This window comes from Lepisma saccharinum, chromosome 9, assembly GCF_977018435.1.
Source record: "Lepisma saccharinum chromosome 9, izLepSacc3.1, whole genome shotgun sequence".
In the NCBI taxonomy this organism is placed as follows: Eukaryota; Metazoa; Arthropoda; class Insecta; order Zygentoma; family Lepismatidae; genus Lepisma; species Lepisma saccharinum.
This window is the reverse complement of record NC_139237.1, coordinates 41,293,172-41,315,791: the sequence shown is the minus strand read 5'-3', so window position 1 is coordinate 41,315,791 and position 22,620 is coordinate 41,293,172. Positions and strand designations below refer to the sequence as shown.

At 37.7% G+C, this 22,620-nt stretch overlaps 1 protein-coding gene across 18 annotated transcripts in view; it reads right to left on the bottom strand.

Annotated features, from left to right (window-relative positions):
• Positions 1-22,620, bottom strand: part of LOC145992028 (uncharacterized) — a 222,254-nt gene that overhangs the window by 174,386 nt on the left and 25,248 nt on the right. For all 18 annotated transcript variants that reach the window (XM_083128077.1, XM_083128072.1, XM_083128076.1 and 15 more), the window contains exon 3: positions 16,248-16,816. In XM_083128077.1, the coding sequence (XP_082984203.1) occupies positions 16,248-16,816 (569 nt within the window). The remainder of the gene's footprint in view (positions 1-16,247; positions 16,817-22,620) is intronic.

Genomic DNA, 22,620 nt, shown 5'->3' with positions numbered 1-22,620 from the left:
GGCAAAATTGGTGCATTGTTTTCCCGTGAAAACGAACTCTGCACAAATGCAAACGAAGTCCCACATATCACGAGACAACATGATGCCGATCAGTGGGATCAGCAGCGAATGTGTTAAGAGAAACAAAGAAACCTCTGCCACTATATGCAGTCTCACAAAGGCAGTAGCAAAATTTGTGCATTAGTTTCCGTGAAAACGAACTCTGCATGAATGCAAACGAAGTGCTGAAAGGCATCACCCGCATATCACAAGATAAATCGGCATCAGCAGTGAATGTGTTCAGAGAAACAAAGAAACTCTGCTGCTATACGCAGTCTCACAAAGACAGTAAGAACATGTTAAGAAGCAATTTTCTTCTGGGTATTTTTTTTGTTTTAGCCAGAGTTGAGTCCTTATGTCCCAGCAGAGAGTGTGCATCCATTGGGATCACAATGGCAAGAAAACAACTTGCAAACAGAACAAATATGTCAATCAAACTTTCATCAAAAGATGCCAGGGATGTGTGGATGCAGTTGACCACCACTTTGAACAACTCTTGTAACACAGGTTAGTACTCGTTATGCAATGTAAATATAATTGTCTGCATCCTAAAGATATATGTGTAAAAATAAGCAGGACATTACAGATCTGTGCCATACCTTGCTGTCTGCAGTCACGTGTTATCTCGGCCCAAACCCAAAGCCAAACTGAGCACACTATATTTCGATAAGAATAGCTTCCCTTACAATTAGAACTTCCATTTGATATCTAAGTCATATGATATCTAAGTCGTATAAAGCCTGAAAAAAAGGCACAATTCAACATCGGCCAATACCATCTACAAAAATCTGGTGTGTATTGCACCACCAAATGTTATGACAGCAGGATTTGAAAGCTGTTTTAGTAAAATATAGCTTAGAAAAAAAAATGCTGAACTAAACTGATAGCACACAAAAAAATGTTAACCCTTAGGGTTAAATGGATTTTGTAAATAACACTCCTAAAAGTGTCAGTTCAATACCTAGCAAAGGATCAAAAATCACTTAAGATATACATACCTGTCACGATATGCAAAATCATTTTTTGTTTAAAAAAATTAAATTAACACATATCTTGTGTCAAGTAATTAACTGAGCAGCTCTGATGTCAAACTTCGAAAATGAATGCATATTCAATTCAATTCAATTCTTCATTATTGAAGGGTGAGGTTCAGCCTGTGACTGTGATACGAATATGAATACGGAATCATTCCTTAACAGCTGACCCAAATTACACAACCCACTTCCTGATACAAATAGCCAACCTTGTACTTACCTGCAACAACTTCTGCTTCGGAGACCAGCATTACCTGCAGATACGTGGCACAGCTATGGGTACTAAAATGGTCTCCTCCTATGTCAATCTGTTCATGGACAAGCTGGAACAGGAATTCCTTGACTCCAAACAACTGAAACCACTCCTCTCACTAAGATTCATTGATGACATTTTCCTCCTCTGAACACATGACGAACCCTCCCTCACTACATTCTGAAACCAAATGAACGACTTCACCACCCTCAAATTCACCTAGTTCCACTCCAAAGACCAAGTGACCTTCCAGTCCGAATCACGAACTTTATGACCCTCTGTAAACAAACAGTCTCACTTCGAGTAACATATCACTCTACGTCAGATGGCACGGCCATCATATTCTGTTCACTCGCACTTCACCCAACCTTTAATTTTACGAAAGATGGAAAAACATATTCCTATTTTAAGTGATAGATCTACAAATTGAAGTATAAGAAATTTTCGATAAGTGATAAAATATTTTTCTATGCCAAAAGTTCCATTTAGCTGACACTGGGTTAACAGATCACCCTTCCCCCTCCTCTCTCAGTATGACAGACAGTGCCAAAGTAAAACTTACAAGTGAGAGAATCGTTTTAGTTAATTGAAGAATTTTGGTTTTGTTGCTGTCCCTTCCACCAATTATTGCCCAACATTGTTGACATGCAGAGTATTGTTTTCTCCTTTGTGCAACAAATATACAGTCAGTTTTAGCGGAAGCTAAATAAAGATAAGCTGAGGAATAAAAAGAGATCTTTCTTTTTCTTTCTGTTTCTCATGCACTGGGAAACAAGATGACAATAATAAGCACATTATTTCCCCAAGTCTCATGCAATTAATATATTATCTTACCTTGATTCCGCAGTTCCTTTTTGAATTGGAGACATTCTCGTCATATACAACAATATCATCCCCGTCAATGAATGCAGTCTGTCAAATTTGTTTCCAAAAAACAAAAACTCAACGTGTAACGTGGACCGCCGAAATTGGAGAGATCGTCATCATCATCAGCCAATATCTTCCCCACAGTGGAAAGCTCTTTGATTGAAAAAAATGAAAAAATACAAATGCACCTTGAGCCGTATTGCGCTTATCTCAAAATCGTTGTACTTGTTTATGCGAGCAACAATGTGTTTCTTCGCGGGACACAACTTGACCGGTCGTTTTCCTTTCTTTCACCACACCGAAACCACAAGACTCAGATACACAACTACGCTCGGACACTAACTTCACTGGTTTCTCAGAATACCACCAACAGAAACTCACATAAACGTTAAAAACAACCTGCTTCTCGCCACTTTTCAAACGACTGTATTTCCGAAAGAAACTGAGAACACGGAGACCTTCCTGCACCATGTTCGAAACTGGTGCTATTATCTTGCTGCTCACGTGATCGATTGTAGCTTATACAATCATCACGTATTATTATTATTATTATTATAAACAAAAACCTTTAATGAAAATATATTTTTAAAAAAAGGTAAAGTGCTCCCCTGTGCATAGCACCACGCCATGAAGGCGTATAAGGGGTGTGGGGGTAACGCCCCACACTTTCTTGATCCGGTCGTGAGTGGGGGTGATGTGAACAGCATCACACCCCTGACCACCTTTACCCCCCAGGGTTTCCCCCAGGTACCCATGTTATTCGACGCTGGGTGGGCGCCGGGGCCGCTTCCATCGTTAGAAAAGTTCCCGGATTTGAACCGGCCGGGGATCGAACCCGGGACCTTTAGCATGGTAGTCAGACGCGTTACCGACTGAGCCACCACGGCCACCGGTTTAATGTTTAACTCAATATAATTTACACGTTTTTCTTGCATTAGCATAATTTTATAGAACGGACTACATGCTGCGGAAGAAATCCATTATTAGACTGTTGCCAACCTCAATATTTCTCAATAAGCCAAATACAGAAACGTAAGTGATATGTCGAATGTCGGCATATGATAGTGTGAATGAACATTGTCAGTGAGGCTGATGCTGTGGTGGGGAGGTGGGGGGTGGGGGGTGGTAAGGGCCACAGAGGAGCCGATCTATAATCCAGAGGTATTCACTATCCAGATGGTGACATCATGAGGGCATCATCACAGTCCGGAATACTTTTGCAGGTGAAGGAGGGTGAGGGCAGGTCGTGAGGGTGGGGAAGGTTGATTTAAACTGAACATCTCTCAACAAGAGAGAAGAACAATGTGAATATTTAAAAATTCCCCCCCCCAAAAAAAATATGCATTTTATTTTGTATGTAGGGTACAATAAATTGTAACTGCATCAAAATATTGCTGCATCTTACCACCTTCTTACACCCACTTCTTTGACAGTACCAATGCTTCACTAAGTTGCCGTTTTAGTTTCCCTTGGTGTTTTTGCTGCGTAATACAGCATTTTCGAACAGGGTAAATGTGTTATATTGAGATGTAGATTGACTACGTTGTGACACGCACATTTGTCATTAGTTACAGAGACAATGAAGAAAATTCAAGGATAGGTGATATTTGAATTCAAAATTAGTTTACTTTAATTCTTTTTCTCTAATATTTATTAATTTAGTCAATCAATCAAATCATATGTATTAGTTTACTTTCATTATCTATAATGAAAAATAAATTTAATCAAAAACCCATGTTTTAAAACATAATTAATTTCAATCTCACATTCTTCTAGCAAGGTTTTTTTTTTTTTGAAAGAAAAAGAGAAAATTAATCATTTGGTACGGAACCATCTTACATTGTGGGGGATAAGATGTAAATTTTGTATTTGATTGTTGTTATTTAGCAACGCTTTTCTTCCACTTTTGGCTAATCCTGACAATGAGGATGAGTGATCATTAAATGAAATTGATGAAGGGACACTCACAAATAACTCCCATGCCGGGATACGAACCAGGGAACTTCAGTGGCGAGTCCATAAGTTGGCCACCACGAAGATGTACATTTTGATTTTTCATTTTTTACATACATAGATTGACATCCAACAAGTCCTCAGTGAAACACTGCTTATTCCACGTCAGTTGACAAATGGAATGTCTTTGCACCTTGTAGACTGTGGATTATTTTATATTCATAAGTTGGCAACACTGTTAAGGTACACGTGCTTTACAGAAGGTCTTAAGTTCTATGATTTCCATTTTACATGTGGACATCCACATCGCGGGAGGCCACTTGGAAACATCAATACATATCTAACCGACCTCCAGTATCTCCACTATTCCAACTCGCACCCCTACCACACCAAAAAAGCCATCCCATTTTCCCCAGCTCTCAGAGGCCAATGCTTCAACTCATCCCCCTCATCCTTCCAAAACTACAACCTACGCCTGCAATAAGCCCTAACCAACCGTGGCCACCTCCCACAAACACACTAAACAACCCAAAACCAACCCTCCAGCTCTGATCACACGATAACACCTGCACCTTATGGAAACCAAACATACCCACCACTCCCTCCTTCCCATCCTGCACAGTGATCCTGACACCAGGGACATATTTCGGGATAAACCTAGGGTCATCTTCCGTCGCACCCCCCCCCCCACCTCAAGAACATCTTGGTCCAAAACACTCCCACCCCTTCCCCCACTCCCCCAGCTCACAGGTGCAACAAACCCAGGTGCAAGAAGGCCTGCCCCATAGTCATCATCTCCCCCACCCTCCTGATCCCCACCGCTGCAGGCAGTGGCAAATCGTGACACTTTTACGTAGTCATCGCAAGATTTCCCCAACATCAGGGCCGATCATTCAACGGAGAGAGGGGTGGGGGGGGGGCACAATATTTCTCTGTGACAAACGCCAAGGTCATTGCCAATTCAATGTAAAAGCTCATACCACAGACCTTACGACTACAAAAGACACATAATTCTATTTCATACAACGAGAATTATTAAATATGATGGAAACTGAAATGCAAACACCTCAATTGTCGCGTTTAAAGGTAAGAAGAACCTTTATGGTTCGCCGCCAATTGTTGTTTTGATAATGAAAAGCAGATTCATATCATTCAATGTGTGCTTTGACTCTTAACAAAAGGAAATAGCAGACATTTGCTGCAGGTGAGTTCACCCTTCACTCAAAGGGCACCCGCCACTAATCCAACCTCATCTGCCAAATCTGTGGCAACTTCTACCTGGGCAAAACCTCCACCCCCTTGAACCTTAGGATCAATAATCACCGTTCCTCCTACCCAAAACTCCGATTTCACAGTTGCCATCCATACCAAGAGTCATAATACCACCTTTAACAACTGTTTCCGTGTGGCCATTATCCATCTTTTACCACCCCCCCCCCCCCACCTCCCACTCAGACACGTCTGTCCAAAGGCGATGAGTAGGGGCATGCATATTTCGTTTTTGACGAAAAAACGAAATTTGAAAAAACACATTGTAGTGTTAATTTTTCATGTTTTTGAAAGGTGTGAGATGCATTTTGTGACCATATTTTGTCACAAAATAATGCGAAATGAACTGCAAAAAGGGAAATTAACTCTTAAACACGAAATTTAGGGTTTATTCACCGACGCGCCACCTTCTGAGGTCTGAATTATCCTGAGAGTTATGCAATTCCCGGAAACTTGATTAATTCTGCTGTTAATATTGGAGAAACAAAAATTGACTTCTTTACAGAAATAAACTTAATACTCAGATAACTACATAAATGGGCTATAAGAAGTGAAATGTTAATTCTGTGGAATAAGTGTAGTTTTTAAATCAAATTTAGGATTATATTCACAATTTTAAAACCAATTTTTTTTTTTATATACCACTTTTGATCCAATTTTTCACCGCTATAACACCGATATTTTATTTTATTTACCGCTTTTGAACCCGAAATTGACTCAGTATTTATACCAAAATTTTGCTTTTTTGTTTACCAAAAATATGTGCCTCTAGCGATGAGAAAGGGCATGCCACTATACCCCCGGACTCAACCTAGCCATCCAATAACCCTCTCCCCGAAACCACTTACCATGCAGGAAACACTGGTGAAAGTACATTTGTTACCTATCAACTGTTTCTGGCAGCACCTTACAGACACTACCGTCAGTATTCTGTGCCCTTGCACTATGTACACTGTCTTAATGCCATCTATATGTCTACACCAAAAGAAGAAGAAGAAAAAAAAACTTCTTCTTTACTATGTGCTGAGTGTATCTTCTTTCCATAATAATTTGAGTTTTAATAGCCCCTCAAGATTTCATTCCTTGCTTAATAGTCAAACTTTTTCACTTCAGTTACACATACAGTGCCCACTAAAAGTTTAGGAACAAAAACATGGCTGGGCACGGAATATATATATGTCAGTTTTGCACATCATGCACAACAAAGTGGCAAGCAGCTTGTTGGAAGAGATTTCATATTTCAGCATTATAACGAACTGAGGCACAGTACTGTGCAAGAACTACCTACAAAGCCTAGAATGAAGCGCAATTGAATCATTTTAATTCTTTCTGGGATGAATATGATCAAAGCTTGCAAAAATCTATAATGGAGTGGCCCACCAACGATACACATCTCTATCAGGCCTTCAATACATGAAACATGATTTCCAAGCTACTTCAACAAATGTCAATATTATGGCAGTCTGTCAAAGCATGGGGAAAATACACATTGCCCATAAACTTCATGCACATGATTTATGTTTCATGTATGTAGTTCACAATGACGAACAAATGTATGTAGTTCACAATGACGAACAAATGTGTGTAGTTCACAATGACGAACAAGAAATGACATTTAAACACCTGCATGTTTCACTCTTGATCTTAAGATTTTTGCAGGTCGTGTACACAAGAGAAATATAGGAAAAGCAAGAAGGTATCAATAACAATAGAAAGCAAATAAAAACCAATCATGGTGGTAATTCCCTCAGAAATTCAAGAAAATACATTTGAAAGATATACTTATCCTATAGCAGGGAGCATCTTCCATTCTCCTTCTTAAATTTCTCTTCAAGGCATTTCATGTAGACCGCACAAACTCAAACACACATACACACGGAAAGAGCTTGTGTAATCGAACTTCATTAACTTTCAAATTAAATAGAACACTTGACAGTATGCCTATGACTTGTCTAGCTGAGGCAAAATGGCCCACAAGCACAAGCATGAGCAGAAATTAGACAGTTCCTGGTTTTTCAGGTGTAAAATTCCAGGACTCACAGCATTTTTCTTTCAATTTTCAATGCAACATATTCTTCTTTGAGCTTTTAGTTTCAAGTCAGAACATTTTATTTCATATACTATTTCTATCTCCTACAAACCTGTCAAATGCAGCAAGTTCAAATATAATGGTTGAGACAAGTATTTTTCAGCATTGATTTAACATTGTTTACTATTTTATCGTCATGTACTTTTTATGCAAAATACATCCCCTCTCCTCAACATTCCTTGCTCACTGTGTTTCATATGGAAAGACCAATGTTACACAAAACAAAATTATACATTCCAATCACAAATAATACAAGACTACCATGATACATACAAACCTGCAATGTATACATCTGCATATGTGTACAATATTAACAAAAATCCATTGAAATCTCAATGTGCTGTACTGAGACTGAATACTTTTTATTTTAATTTAGTGATAACGTGCCATTACTGCCTGTGGTTTGCAACAGAATACATTAAAGGAAAGAGAGTGATTGTGATTATCACGTTTAAAAAAGGGGGAAGGCTCTTACTATTAAACAATTGCTGCTATTGGTGCCTATTCCGAAAGCAATACATACCACACAAACAAAACAAAAAAAAATTAAAATAGGAAATGGCTCATAAAAGTGGCAGATGGATGTGCTATAATCACCATATCGGACATTATTACTTGCATATTACTTCAGTCTTTGTTCCTATGTATTTAATTACAAATCAAATCATTTTGTATACTAACTGCTAACATTGTTATGATGTAAAATATTAAAATCTTGTATTTCGGAGGAGAGGTATAGTTTTCTACATTGAGCTTGAGGAGCCAAACGGGGTGGGGATATCCTCAACCTAGTCAGACACAAGCTAGAATTTCATATGGACCCTTATGGAGCATGTTATTTAATATAACTGCACAAAGCACATGAATGAAAAGAGGCAAGGTTGAGAAATAACTGAGGTTTATGAAAATGGCAAAATGTTGTTCTGATTAGTGATAACTAGGGTAATTGAATTTTCGCGATGCGCGAAATCACGAAATGTGAAAAAAATATGCAATTTTGAACATTCTGGACGTAACTACACCCCAACCATGAAATATGCATTAGTTTTATTCACCAAGTAATGCGTAATGTGTGCTTTTCCATGAAATGAACGCTTTTTCGTGAAATAACCGTGAAATATCATCAAATTAAGTAGAAAACAAGCAAAAACCGGCAATCGAAGTTGTGCGCGCAAACTGTCAATTTGTAATGAAACGTTTGCCTAAAGTTTCTTGCCACTTGCAGCTGAAGAACGTTTTATCTTCCATCACATCAGGATGACGCTGCAAATTGGGATTTCCCATGCACATAATCTCAGTTCGAAAACTTCACTCCCTGTCAAGCTGAATTGCTATCTTCCCCCGAATGTCTACTCAACTTCCAGTTTCATTGAACTTGCTAGCTGTAGCAGCGATAAGATTAGTCTGTTGTTTTTTCCCACCGCTGGTATATACCGCTGATCTAACATTTTATTTACCGCTCTCCTTAGTTTTTATTTACCATAAATTTGTCTCCCTAGCGTTAACTTTAAGTTGAAGTGCAGGTGTTTTCATTCTGCATAAGAAATGCATGTAAGCTGAAACACATTTATTGATAATATCCTTAATAATAACAATAATAATAATATAGATGCATACATTTTCATCATCATCATTCCCTGATGATGAGAGTGGCGTACAGTGGCTCCGGAAAGTATTCGTCTGAGCACAATCAGACTGTCAAACCACGTATAGCACTTTGCAAAAGAAGAAAAGCATGAGCACGTCACACGTCCACATTCGTTCTGCGAAAATCATGTCATATTACGCACCAAACTAGTATTCGTTTGCTACATAGTTCCATGAAATCACGACCCCTAGGTACTCGCTTTTGAGACGCAAGATGAATCTCGTGTGGTGCAAGTACAAGCTTTCTTCCGATGCAACAGGGAATGTGCATGCTGGAGGCCAAGGTTGGACCTGTGTGGAAAAATGGGGCGCAAATCGTGGGAAACTACCAAAGAGGAAAGGCATATTCTGGTGAGTTTGTTTCGTAGTGGTAACTCTTTCACAGAGATAAGCAAAACACTCAGTAGGCCAATCACCACAATTAAAAGTATTGTGTATAGGTTTAAGGACACAAGAACATACAAAAATGCCCCAAGAAATGGCCGACCTCCAAAGCTAACAAAGAAAGATAAACGTGTGATAGTGCGGAAAGTTGCGAAAAATCCGAAAGTGAGTGCCCCAAAGTTGGCAGCTGAGGTTGCAAATGAAGCTAGAAAAACGGTCTCGGCAGAAACAGTAAGAAGTGTTCTCTACCAAGCTGGGTATCGGGGAAGAACTGCCCGTAGAAAACCGTACATCAACAAATGCAACAGGAAGAAAGGGACTGATTACGCCAATGCACACAAAAATGACACATATGACTACTGGAAGAAACTCATATTCACAGATGAGAGTAAATTTAATCTTTTCAAGTCAGATGGATGGGTCATGGTGTGGCGGAAGAAGAACACAGAACTGGCTGACAAGAATCTAACACCAACTGTGAAACATGGTGGAGGAGGATCAATACTTCTATGGGGGTGCATGAGTGCCAGTGGTGTTGGAGATCTGTGATTTGTGGAAGGCATCGTGGATCATAAAGCATACATCAACATCCTGAAGCCCCACCTTCCCAAAAGTGTGCATGATATGGGTCTATCCGATGGATACATCTTCACCCAAGATAATGACCCTAAGCATACAGCTCACAACACCAAGTTGTGGTTACTCTATAATACACCACACTGGATGGAAACACCTCCACAGTCTCCAGATGTTAATCCCATAGAGCATGTGGGGAATATGCTGGAGGAAAACATACGCAAACACAACATTTCTAATAAAAATGATCTGAAGAAAGCTCTAATGACTGAATGGCATAATATTTCACAGGAAACGACAAGTAATTTGGTTCGATCAATGCCACGAAGGATGGAAGCCATCCTTAAAAGCAAAGGTGGTCCCACCAAGTATTAACCATTTGTAAAGATGAGACACTTTTATTTTTATGTATTGCAGACGAATATTTATTTGGCATCGGATGATGCATGTTAATGTATTTTTTGTTGTAATTCACTTTGTATGACAAATACAACATTTCCTTTTGTATATTTTTTTGTGTGCAAACGAATAAGTAATCGAGTGCAATTTGTGTTCTTTTTTTTAAAAAAATAATGCCAGTCTGTACATCCAATAACCCATCCCTCTATACAGGCGAATATTTTCTGGAGCCACTGTATGTGCTCGGAACGAATGACACCAATGCCAATTTAACCTGGAAAGTAACCTGTGAACACTTGTTCAAATTAGGTCGCCAGGGAAGCTACAATTCCTAATTTCTTTTTTACAATACGTACTTGTATGAATTTTGACAAAACTGAAATGAGTATATACCTTGTGAGACACTTACTCATCTTAATACAATTAATTATATTTATTCATATTACTATAACTACACGACGCACGGTTTTAGAAGCGATATCGGGCAGAGCCATGCAGAGGGTGTGCGTGGCAACCAGCCAATGGCAGGAGTGCAACGTTGTACAATTAGGAAACTGAGGCACGCGAGTTAAATGCAGTGTTCTGTATTTTTCTTGCATGCAAGAAGTTTTCATGAAACTCGCCACTTTAAGGTTCATCATAAGATGAGGGACGAGATTTTGAACCTGACTGTCCAATTCCCATGATTTTCCGTCGCCTACAGCCGGAGTTATAGTTTCTCGAAGAAATACAGGGAACAAAACGTCTCTACACACACACACACACACGCACGCACGCACGCACGCCCACGCCCACACACACACACACACACACACACACACACACACACACACTGACCCTTTCGTTGTCCTTCCGTGTTCCGTCTGTTGTTTTTTTGTTGCCACAGTGTTGTTCCCTATGAGTTGTTGTCTTGGTAAAGCTATGGGTGTCCAATTTGGCTGAATATACGCAATGACCTTTCATTGTCTTGTGTGTTCACAAACATTGCGAGTCTGGGTCAGTTTTGAGTTCAGCATTTTCACAACAAGGGCGGTGTAAGATAATTTTACTCCTACGGCATTAAGAACAGTTGTGAGATAATTCAATACAGCCCTTATTGATTGACTTATTTTACTTCGCTTCTTCTGCCACTTTTGGCTAATTTACGAAGATGGGGATGAATGATGATATGATTAAATTGAAGAATGGACACTCACAAATATTCATGCCTGGGCCTGGATTCGAACCCGGGACCCCTGGCATCGTAGCGCGATGTGCAATACAGCCCTTATGCTTGATAGTTGTGCAACACTGTGTGTGTTGCGTGAGTGTTATTTAATAATGTCGTGCCGGCGCCATTGTGGAGTGGTTAGCATATCGCTCTACGATGCCAGGAGTCCCGGGTTCGAATCCTGGCCTGGACATGGATGTTTATGAACGTCCCTTCATCAATTTCATTATATTATCACTCATTCCCATCTTCACAATTACGGTAGCCAAAAGTGACAGAAAAGCAAAGTAAAATAAAGCAAATCAAATCAAATTAATAATGTACGTACCAGTAGTACAGGCACCAAGGGTAAATAGTCGTATTACGTTCACAAGACAGAAATCTTAGTTTTAAAGCTTATTCTTACTTCAAGGAATTGGCGTTCGCAAGACGTGTGTGCTGAAACAGTGTTTTCTCAGAGTCGAGAACTTACGGCTAAAGCAAGTGGTGTATGTGTGCATACTGTGTTGCGCATTATAAAACAGGGTAAAGTATCTACCACAGAAATCGGCGAATTCCTATTCAAATCTCCTGGGAAACATGCCAGAAAACAGAAAAAAGAGCGATGATGATGACCTTGCAGTTCCCCTACAATAAATACGTACCTTCACACTTCTTTCAGGTACGAGTTTCTCTTATATGCTGCAGTGATATGATATAATCCTGTGTAGAATTCTTCACTATATATTTCATTGTACTCAAATATCACGTGCATGCATTATACCCATAAAAAGCTGAATATTGGACACAGCGAATTATCTGTGTTTCCCTTCCGCTAGCAGTTGGTTTGGCAACAGCGTGGCATCACTGGTTGCGTATTGGCTGAACTCATGATCCTTCTAAAAGCGTACGCCGTATAACTTTGAATAATAAATCTGCTGTGTCTTTCTAAACTTTCAAAGATTCTGCTGTCATTTGTGAGCTTGTGCAGCACAAGGTCACAAAACGATGTTAGACGTGCATTGCCTGTTTTTATGCAGTTTTCAATAATATATTCATCTGTTGATTTACTTAGGAATATACCTCATGTGAAGATGATCAATTGAAGGCTTCTCATTTGCTGGATTCAGTAGTATATCATCATTGCTTGTTCTCGTTTGTAATAAAAGAAAACTAATATTTAAAAAAAGTTATCTCAAAGTACCTCAGTATTACTTTCATAAACACTTGAACTTGAAAAATGTAGTTTATAGTGCTAGTTGTCTATTTTCTTTCTTTCCTACCAAGTCATATATCTAGTTATATCACTTCCTGACTGATGTGTCAATGTTGGTAGCAAGTCACTTAATAGATACCACTACACAACTGATATTATTTAATGATATGAACTGCTGGAAACACTAATTACTGTGAAATCATTCATATTTTTTTTCTTATTAAACAGAATTTCCTGCTTTTTGACGCAAATTGCAATGAAAAAGATGAAATTCCTAAAGAGACCTACAAATAAACCCATACTGAGACTGAAGCCTAAAGTCATCCAAGATTACAAGTCAGCCACTATATGTGCTCAGCTACCACGGTTGTCGTATTTGAAAAATGTGCAACATGTACAAGAATACAGAACCCATTTACTCTAGAAAATCCCATACATGCTTAAACTCTTAACTCCAAATTGCTAAGTAATGTCATTGATAAAAAAAAATCTTTATTTACAGCGCATCATTAAGGAAATACATTCCAATGTTATATTCATAAAATAATCCATATATGATAGAGCTGAGACTGATTAATCAGCATTATTATGACATCGGGCGATGATAGCACATCAGTTAGTGATAATTTTACTGACCTGATATTTCTACAAATAATCTGCAACTGAGTACAAAATTCTACCATTTAGTTATCGTTCTTATAAATATAAAGATAGAATGCATGTACTTTGTCTACATAAAACACATTTCCCAATGTGCCATTCTATTTTTCTAAAGCAAAATTGTTTTACACATTAATTAGGAATGTGAATGTTGAGATTCTGACAAGGCTTGAACAGATGACAAAAAAGCTGTATGGTCTTTTTCTTTTCTTCTTTTTCATTTGTTTACCTTTGATTTAAAAAAAAGTAAAAAGTTTAGGAGTATTAAATTTGGGGACATCATTTGCAAGTAAATCTTTCGGTATTTGAGTGTGCATACAACCTGCTTCTACGAATAAAAAAACTGTGAAAATATTACGAGATGGGAGATTATTTATTTACACAGGCCGTACTTTGGGATCAAATATCTCTGTTATTTGTGGTTTCTGTGACCTGAAAGCCTTTCATATTACATAAAGCAAGAAATTCTCAGTCAAGGGGCTCTTGTCAATATCCCAAAATAGCCAATATGAGAATATGGCTTTAAAACATCTTATCGACATTGAATATGCTGTGAAGTAGATGTGATAACAAATAACTTTTCTAACGTTGGAAGATGCCCCGGTGCCCACCCAGCGTCGAATAACATGGGTACCTGGGGGAAACCCTGAGGGGGTAAAGGTGGTCAGGGGCGTGATGCTGAACACATCACCCCCACTCACGACCGGATCAAGAAAGTGTGGGGCGTTACCCCCACACCCTCTATACGCCTTCATGGCATGGTGCTAAGCACAGGGAAGCCCTTTACTTTACTTTACATTTGATGGATTGCTTAAATGTTAAGAAGATTTTGTACGAAAACATCTTTACTCCTGAAAAGTTTTTGATATTTCATCAAGTCATCCACATGAAGAAATATTGGCACAATATCAATTCAAAACAATATGCAAATTATAATTTTGCACTAGCACATTGAGAATTCACTGGATTTATTGCCAAAATCACAAATGAAAAAGACATGAAGTCATAAGTTTGCAGGAGAGCAGACCTCAAAGATTGCTGGTCTATACATATTTATATTTCTGTCTGTGATATAAACAAACACAATTTCTTTTATGAAATGAGTGTTCGTAACATCCATGCACATTGACCATTTTTTTTTACTTTCAGTGTACTTTACATCATTATTTACCCATTGCAGTCCTAATGCAGATGTTTCAACAATTTATTCTTCTTAGATATGTATTTGTTTAAGACACAAAAGAACATCAAACGATTTTGTATTTTTGGCTGTATAGGTTATACAACTTTGGTGAATAAATTGATTGATTTGGTTTATTTTACTCCGCCTTGCTGCCACTTTTGGCTAATACGAAGATGTTTTGTGAATAAATTATTCACATACTGGAAAAGTTGTTAGCAATCACAGACTGCTTTGATGCTGGAACCAGCTTGTTGATCAGACAACAAGAATTTTCATTTAGGATTGATTAACCCCGAAATATAATGTCATAATCATCTAGAAATGTTCTGCTGCAATTATGATATGGACATTCTATCATTAATTGCAACTGGCAGAAGTTATGCTAAGTTAATAAATTTGGGGGCACTTGACACCCATAGTTTAGTTTTGGGGCATATTCCCCTGAGTGATGGGAAACCTTTCACACTGTTTCTTTCATGCATGTAAGCTTTCCTATTCATACCCTGTGTCCATTTAATAATTAAGCTAGATAATTAGGAATGTCACTAATAAATGTATATCAACTTATGAAGAATGAAAATGTTCAATTTTCAACTTAAAGTATTTCCTAATAAGTGCAATATTTTGTCCTGCATCATGGCCATGTGGTCCACATGAGGTTACTCTCTCCTCGGAGCAGCATAACAACTTTTCCTGAGATTTCGGCCTGTATATGGCCACCCACCATTGTAACGAAATTGGGGAGCTACAAATGAGTAGCATAATCAGGTTATAGAAAACCTTCTACGACGACTGAGGGTCCCTCGTGCTGACCACACATCAATCCATAACTATAAGGCCGTGAGCTGATAGGTAGACATTGGTCTTCATGTTACGCCACAGGTTATTATTAATTGCAATATTTTAGCATTTTACATGAAGGTCCAAACAAATAATTAGCTATTCCTCTCAAGGATGCTTGGCAGTTTTCCCAGTTTCTTGTCAAGGAATATTTTATCTTGTTGAGTCCATCTAGCTACAAAAAAACTATTCCTTGTCCATTGTTAACTATGGGAAAAGGTGATCGTGTTCGCCACAACATTGTTGCCCACGATTATTTTCATACACTGCTACTCTCTTTCTACACAGAGTTTTCAATTCTGTATTTTTGACTTGAAGCAGTTCACTCACTTGCATGTGACATCTTTCCTAGTGAGAAGATATCTGTAAACTTGTTCCAGCTTTCTACATGACCACCAGTGTTCCAAGCATTTGAAACAAGGATCAAGTTTGCTTATTGCAAGCATTCAACGTATTTGTTCCCTCAGAGTTGGTACCTTGCTTTTTAACCTTGATATAGTGTTAAGTGTGCATGTAAGTGTGAAGGTCCAGCATCAACCCTTTCCTTACTAAAAGTGTACAGAAAAAAAAAACTCTTTAGGAAGTAAGCAGCAATCTTCTCAATAACCAACTCTCCTGCAAACCTGGTAAACAAAAGCCTTCAACCTACCTTTGCTGAGAAGTCCCTGGAATGCTCCCTCTACTTGCTGTGCTAGATTCTCCAGAAACTGTTTTCCTTGCTCTTTTAGTCTTAGGTTCACTTGGCACTTGACTTATCACTTTTGCACTTTCGCTGTCTGAATCGTCAGAGAGAAGGACTATATCACCATCATCATCACCCTGTGCACTAGTAGCTTGAGCACCAACATGACCAGGATAGTTATCACCGCTTGTGTCCATTCCAGCATCTCCATACGTCATATTGTCCTCGAAACCTATCGAACTGTCTCCCAATATAAAATCACTATTCACTTCTGAAACAGTTTCTAGATCTTCTGTTTTCACTGCTATTTTCCTTTCACCACCCGCAGGAAGGATTGCTTCACTTTGGTTAACATTGGCAATTTGTGCGATTGAGTATGATCTCTGAGGTACAATACTTACAGAACGAGATGGATGTGGCAAAAGTTCATCAAAGCTGTCATACTGCTTTTCTACTTTTACAAACACTTGTTGTGGTTCCTGTATGTCTGGTTCCACTGAGCGCATTTTGTTCTGAGATCTGGCACCTTGTCTATTCTGTAAGAGAGTACAAATATTTCATCTTCATTACTCAAAAACAGAAATAAAATATTTATTTTAAATCCTTACTTGATAGTAAATTATTTAACTAGAAAAATAAGTGACACATTCAGAAAGTACAGTACTGTTAAACCAAAAAGAGGGAGACTCTTTCAAAGAATTTTAATTAAACCAATTTTAGCACCTAACTCATGGCTGACTTTGAAGCAGCAATGGGAAATGGCATTGAAACCTTGGGATGTAGAGTTAGGATTAACACATCGTAAATACACCCTTTTTATGTTTTTAAGTGTGCTCCATTTTGTGCAACACCATTTAAGCAAATGATTTCTGTTCCATTATTTCCAATCATATTGTTGCTCCTACGAGGGTTGGGGCATAAATCATGGCAACTATTTTTCTTTTTTCGCTAGAATGCAGGATGGCAAGAAAATCCAAAATATACAAATGGAAGGGGGCAGCGTATGGTACTGTGGAATGTATGAACAATGCAGATCATGTGTACCAGGTGTAGGATATGGAAGCGAGCAAAACATCCTTAAAGACAGCATTGTTCCACATGTATTTACAAGTCAGAATGCAAACATTAGCATTACAGAACACATACATACTATGGGTGCCATGTTCTCCAGAACATAAGATCATATTGTGGAACCATTGTTTAACTTCAAAAAAAATAATAGTTGCCATGACATGTTTGCTTATGTGAGATGGTTATGCACAGGGCTCGAAAAATCCTGGTTGCCAGGTCGCCATGGTGACTAGAAATTTCAGCCTGGCGACTGATCTTTTGCTGTAATATTGCCATTTTTCAAGTTTTCATGTACGAAATTCTGAAAACTCCAAGTTATAATTGCAGTACAGCGTAAGTTAGCAAATGATGTTTCTTTTATCAATGTTGTGAACATTTCAAATAACAATTTCTTATTCTTTGTTCCCCAACCCCCCCCCCCCCCCCAATTTTCCACTTTCTCACATGATTTAGCGATGTTTTGAATACAGTGATGCTCAGATTCTTATAGATTGATTTGCTTTATTTTACTTTGCTTTCTTTTTTGCCACTTTTGACTTAATTGTGAAGATGGGGATAAGTGATGATATGATCAATGAACACTCACAATCATCCATGCTCAGGCCGGGATTCAAACATGGGAAACCTGGCATCGTAGCATGATGTGCTAACCACTCTGCCACTAGGGCCAGCTCACCTTCTTATAGTATGCACAATTGCTAGTAGATGGTTTCCCGGCACCTGATTTACAGAGCTAGCACCTAGCTCTGAAGAAGATTTTTCTAGCACTGGTTATGCAGATCATGTTTGGTGCTCTTAGCATTATGCAGTGGAACCCAATTTTATAATTCCTAGATTTTACATTTTTCCCACATTATACATTCAATCTTGATGGTCCCAACATAGTCAAATGTTAATAAATTTTCCTCAATTTTACATTTTCCCATATTTTAAGTCTTTTCAGCTTGGTCCCCTAAAAAATGTGAAATCGAGGTTCCACTGTAATTATATGTTTGTGTTGCTATTTATATGTCTCAAATCAAAGGGGTAGGAAAAAAACATGAAATAACGTACAAAGTAAAAATTTATATGCTTGTAAAGATTCGAGTGATCTTTACTCTTTTTTTAATTATCATCTTTAATTTAAGCTGGCTGGCATTTACATATAAGGTTTAAGGTTTACAGGACTTTAGACGAGGTAAGCTACTAATATACACATGAAAAGTGCTTAACGAATCCATGTACCTGTTTATTTAATTTAACCTTTAACCACCTTACCAAAGTCCTACGACTCTTCAGCATTACCATAGCTCACAAACCCAAATCCAAACTAGCTGTCAGACTGAGCAAACACAAACAGTACACTGGCAGAGCCATCTGATCCATTAACAAAAGAATTCAGCAACAGTTATCCAATGTCAAAACATCCCAACCCACCACTGGCCTAGCAAAACATATCAAATACAGCAACCATCAAATCAAGGAAGATTCCACCAAGCAAATACACGCACCCTAATTGACACAAAAATCAATTAATTTTTCCCACAAACTAAATATTGAAAGTGGACAATCCCACCACATTTGGCTCCTGCTACTTGAGCAACTATAAACATGCTATAGCAGCTGATACAACAAACAGCCCAGGAACAGCAGCACACCTAGTGGCCATCATCATAACAGTGCTGCACGTGAAGCAGACAACTGCAAGTTCCATGTGGATGGCAGTGATCACTGAAATTAATTTAATTATATAAACTCGTACGCAGACACATTGTCACTTTTGTTTGTGTATTAATAAGATTCAAAAATATAGTGGGAAGTAGTAATACTTTGTTGAACATGTGTGAAACATCTAAATATAAAAAAATAACTTAATTTAATCACGTAACATTTTTTCTGTGTGTTTGAAAGTGGATTGGGGATGTTGAGTGTGTGGGAAAGCCATGCACAACTTGCAAAGATACATGATTTCTTCTTTTACAATAATTTCTATTTGATACAGTGAACAGTTACAGCGTCATTTTACAACATAGATTCCTCATGTTCAAAAACTATAATGCAAATACAGAGAAACTAGTACTCACTCTATCTGTGAAACTGTTTTTTCTTTATTCTATTAATTCCAGTGGCCACTGTCACTGCTAACAGTACAACAAGTTCCAATGAGGATGATGGCAGTGGCTACTGAAATTAATAGAATACAGAAAAAAATAGTTTTGCAGATAAAGTGAGTACTAGTTTCTCTGTATTTACCTACTACCGCATCTCTCATTTCCCAATTATGAATCTATAATGCAAGTTGTGAAGAAAAACACAAGTCATTTGTTTTCATTACATTGTATGTATTTTTCTAGTTTACTTGAAGCTGGTTATACGTAGGTGTGGACTGCTGGACAACATATTTGGTTGATGCAGAAGTGGGATTAATGGAGGCTTTCATTATTTTGTTAAGTACCTTTAATGTTTATGGGAATGTTTGTTGAGGCAATTGTAATTTAAAATATTTTTTAAAGCTTTTGTAGGTGAATTTGGATATTTTATAAATGATAGTTTGCAATATCAGCTGTCATATTTATTTACAGTTTAATGATAATGACACTATATACGGTGAAAGATGATTAGTATTTTGTACAATTTTCTGCACAAAATGTTTGCTATTTTTTTTGCCTATAACAATTATTGAATTTTAAATCAAGATAAATTTAAGTGTATTTACAGTTTACACATTACATTCCTTTTGTATGAGCTTAACCCCATCAGTACATAAAGTTTGCTTCCTTTCTTAAGAGCTTAATAATAGAGCCAGCCCCCATGGTAGAGTGGTTGGTACATCGTGCTACGATGCCAGGGGTCCCGGGTTTGAATCCCGGCTTGGGCATGGATGTTTGTGAGTGTCCATTCATCAATTTCATCATGTCATCACTAGGCCCCGGGACTTTATGGCCTATAAAAATGTAAAATATCTATGTAAATATGTCAGAAAATTTAAAATATGTCATAAATATTGAAAACTATGTCAGAAAAATGAAAAAAACAAACAAACAGTGAATCCCAAATATATGAAAAGCAAAACTTCCTTTTTTTCAATTACAATTAAATTCTGGGTTTATTTTCTTGTAGTTTACGGTTATTACAAGCATAAGAAAACAGTTTTTCGTTGTGACGTTTCAGGAGAAAACACGCTCCCTTCACTTCAGATATGTAGATGTGCTAATTACTGCTAAAAATGAGAACACCGTCATGGACGTATTTAAATTGTTAAATTAATCACATCGTCGCATAAAATTCACTTGCGAACCCATGAATAACAATGTAATTTCTTTCCTTGATCTGCAAACTAAGACAACTGACTCAACAGTTCAAACATGAGTCTATAAGAAAAAATTAGCAGGGGAAAAATACATCCATGCCAATTCAGAACATTCGCGTATAACAATGGATAATATATTTTTATTTTTTTTCATGAGAGCACAAAGACTATGTTCTCATAATAAGAATATCAAAAATGAAGAAAAAAGACTTTTTAATATAGCAAAAGAAAATTGACTTTCACACTAACAGAATAAACCAAATCAAAAAACAAGTAGCAAGAAAACTAAAGGAAAAGAGAAATACAGACAAAGATGAAAAATCTGTTGAAAAGAAATTTGTGTGCATTCCATTCCACAAGGGATTCTCACATAAAATAGCCAAAATTTTTAGAAGTTTTAATTTCAAAATTGTTTTTAGATCACCAAGAAGTTTGGAATGTACATTTAATGAATTCAAAATGAGAAACTCTCTACTAGATGTGGAAACCACAGGAATATATAAGTTCAGGGTGGCTACAAACAAGCAGAAATGAAATTCCCTGACTTTTCCAGGTTTTCCAGGACAAAATTTACATTTTTCCCTGACAATTACAAACTAAACAAAATTGATGTTTTTGCAAATGGAAATAATAAACTCATAGAGATCCACGTATGGTTTTGTTAAGTACCAATATTATCTTCTATGAAATTGACTTAATTTCTCTATTCTCTATGATTTGAATTCAAACTGCAAAATAGTGAATTTGGAAAATTATTACAATTCACAAGCTAGGGAAAGTTTACGGAATTTTGTCATACGCAGTAAGTTTAAAATAAAATACTTGATTATTTTTCAAGTTACGACTAAATGAGATAAGAGAGAAGAGTGATTGTTTAAGATATACAATTTGTAATTTATCAGTCTCCTTATACATTCTCGGTATAATATGTTGATATTTCCAGTGTCCACTGAGATTTGGAACCCTCTGCTTGCAAGAACCGTGAGTGCGGACTCATTTTTCAATGCATAAAGCTACTTCTCTCTTCTCTGTAAAGCAAACAACTTAACTCTTGCATATGAGTGAAACAACTGAATCGAACAAAATAAAGTGTCACATTTCCTTACATTATCAATGGGATTTCTGCTTCAGTACAGTATATCCAAATGAAGTACTGTGAAACTGACAAGCAGTTATACCATTAATGCTGATGAAAAGGGTATATAGGTATTAGAAATTTAACACAAGGAATTTATAGAATTGCATTGTATAGGTACCTGATTTGGCTAACCACACATTAAAACAGGAACATTCTAATAAAAAAAGCTTCTGAAAGTTCATATACGAGGGGAATCCTGAAAAAAGCTCCAATGGTGCCTATACGCAGCACTAGTGGTCGGAGAGCGACACACACACATGCAGGCAGGAAGAAGTGGCATGTAACTGTAATCTGGTACGGTTGCAATGCAGCCGGTTTAGGACAGTTCTAGGTTAAAGATTGCAGCTCTCATACAGTATCCCACCGACAGCGATGTAGCCTACATTGCATGCTCAGAATTTTCCACAGAGCCACCAGCAATCGTGTGTGGTGTGCAGACCGGATGTCATGAGTGATAGTATGGTCAGATGATGGCGCAGACAATTCACGGAAGGCCAATCGAATGTGCACAACCCCATACAGCTGAGTACACACGGGCCCTTTGCATCATTCAGGTGAGAGATATTGGACCACTCCCTGTACAGCCCTGGCCTTGAATGTACAGACTTTCATCTCTTTGTTTAACTGAAGAGGTTTCTGGCAGGGCAAGGATTTGACAGCTACGCTGCGGTAGAGATAGTTCCAGTCTTTGCTGTCAGACACATATACCATGGGCATATAAAATTTAGTGCCATGCTACGACAAATGCCAGAACAACGGTAGTGATTATGCCAAAAATTGGGTTAGGACTCACTGTTACTAATGCAATAAATTACAACTGATATTCTTGTTTTATTTATGCC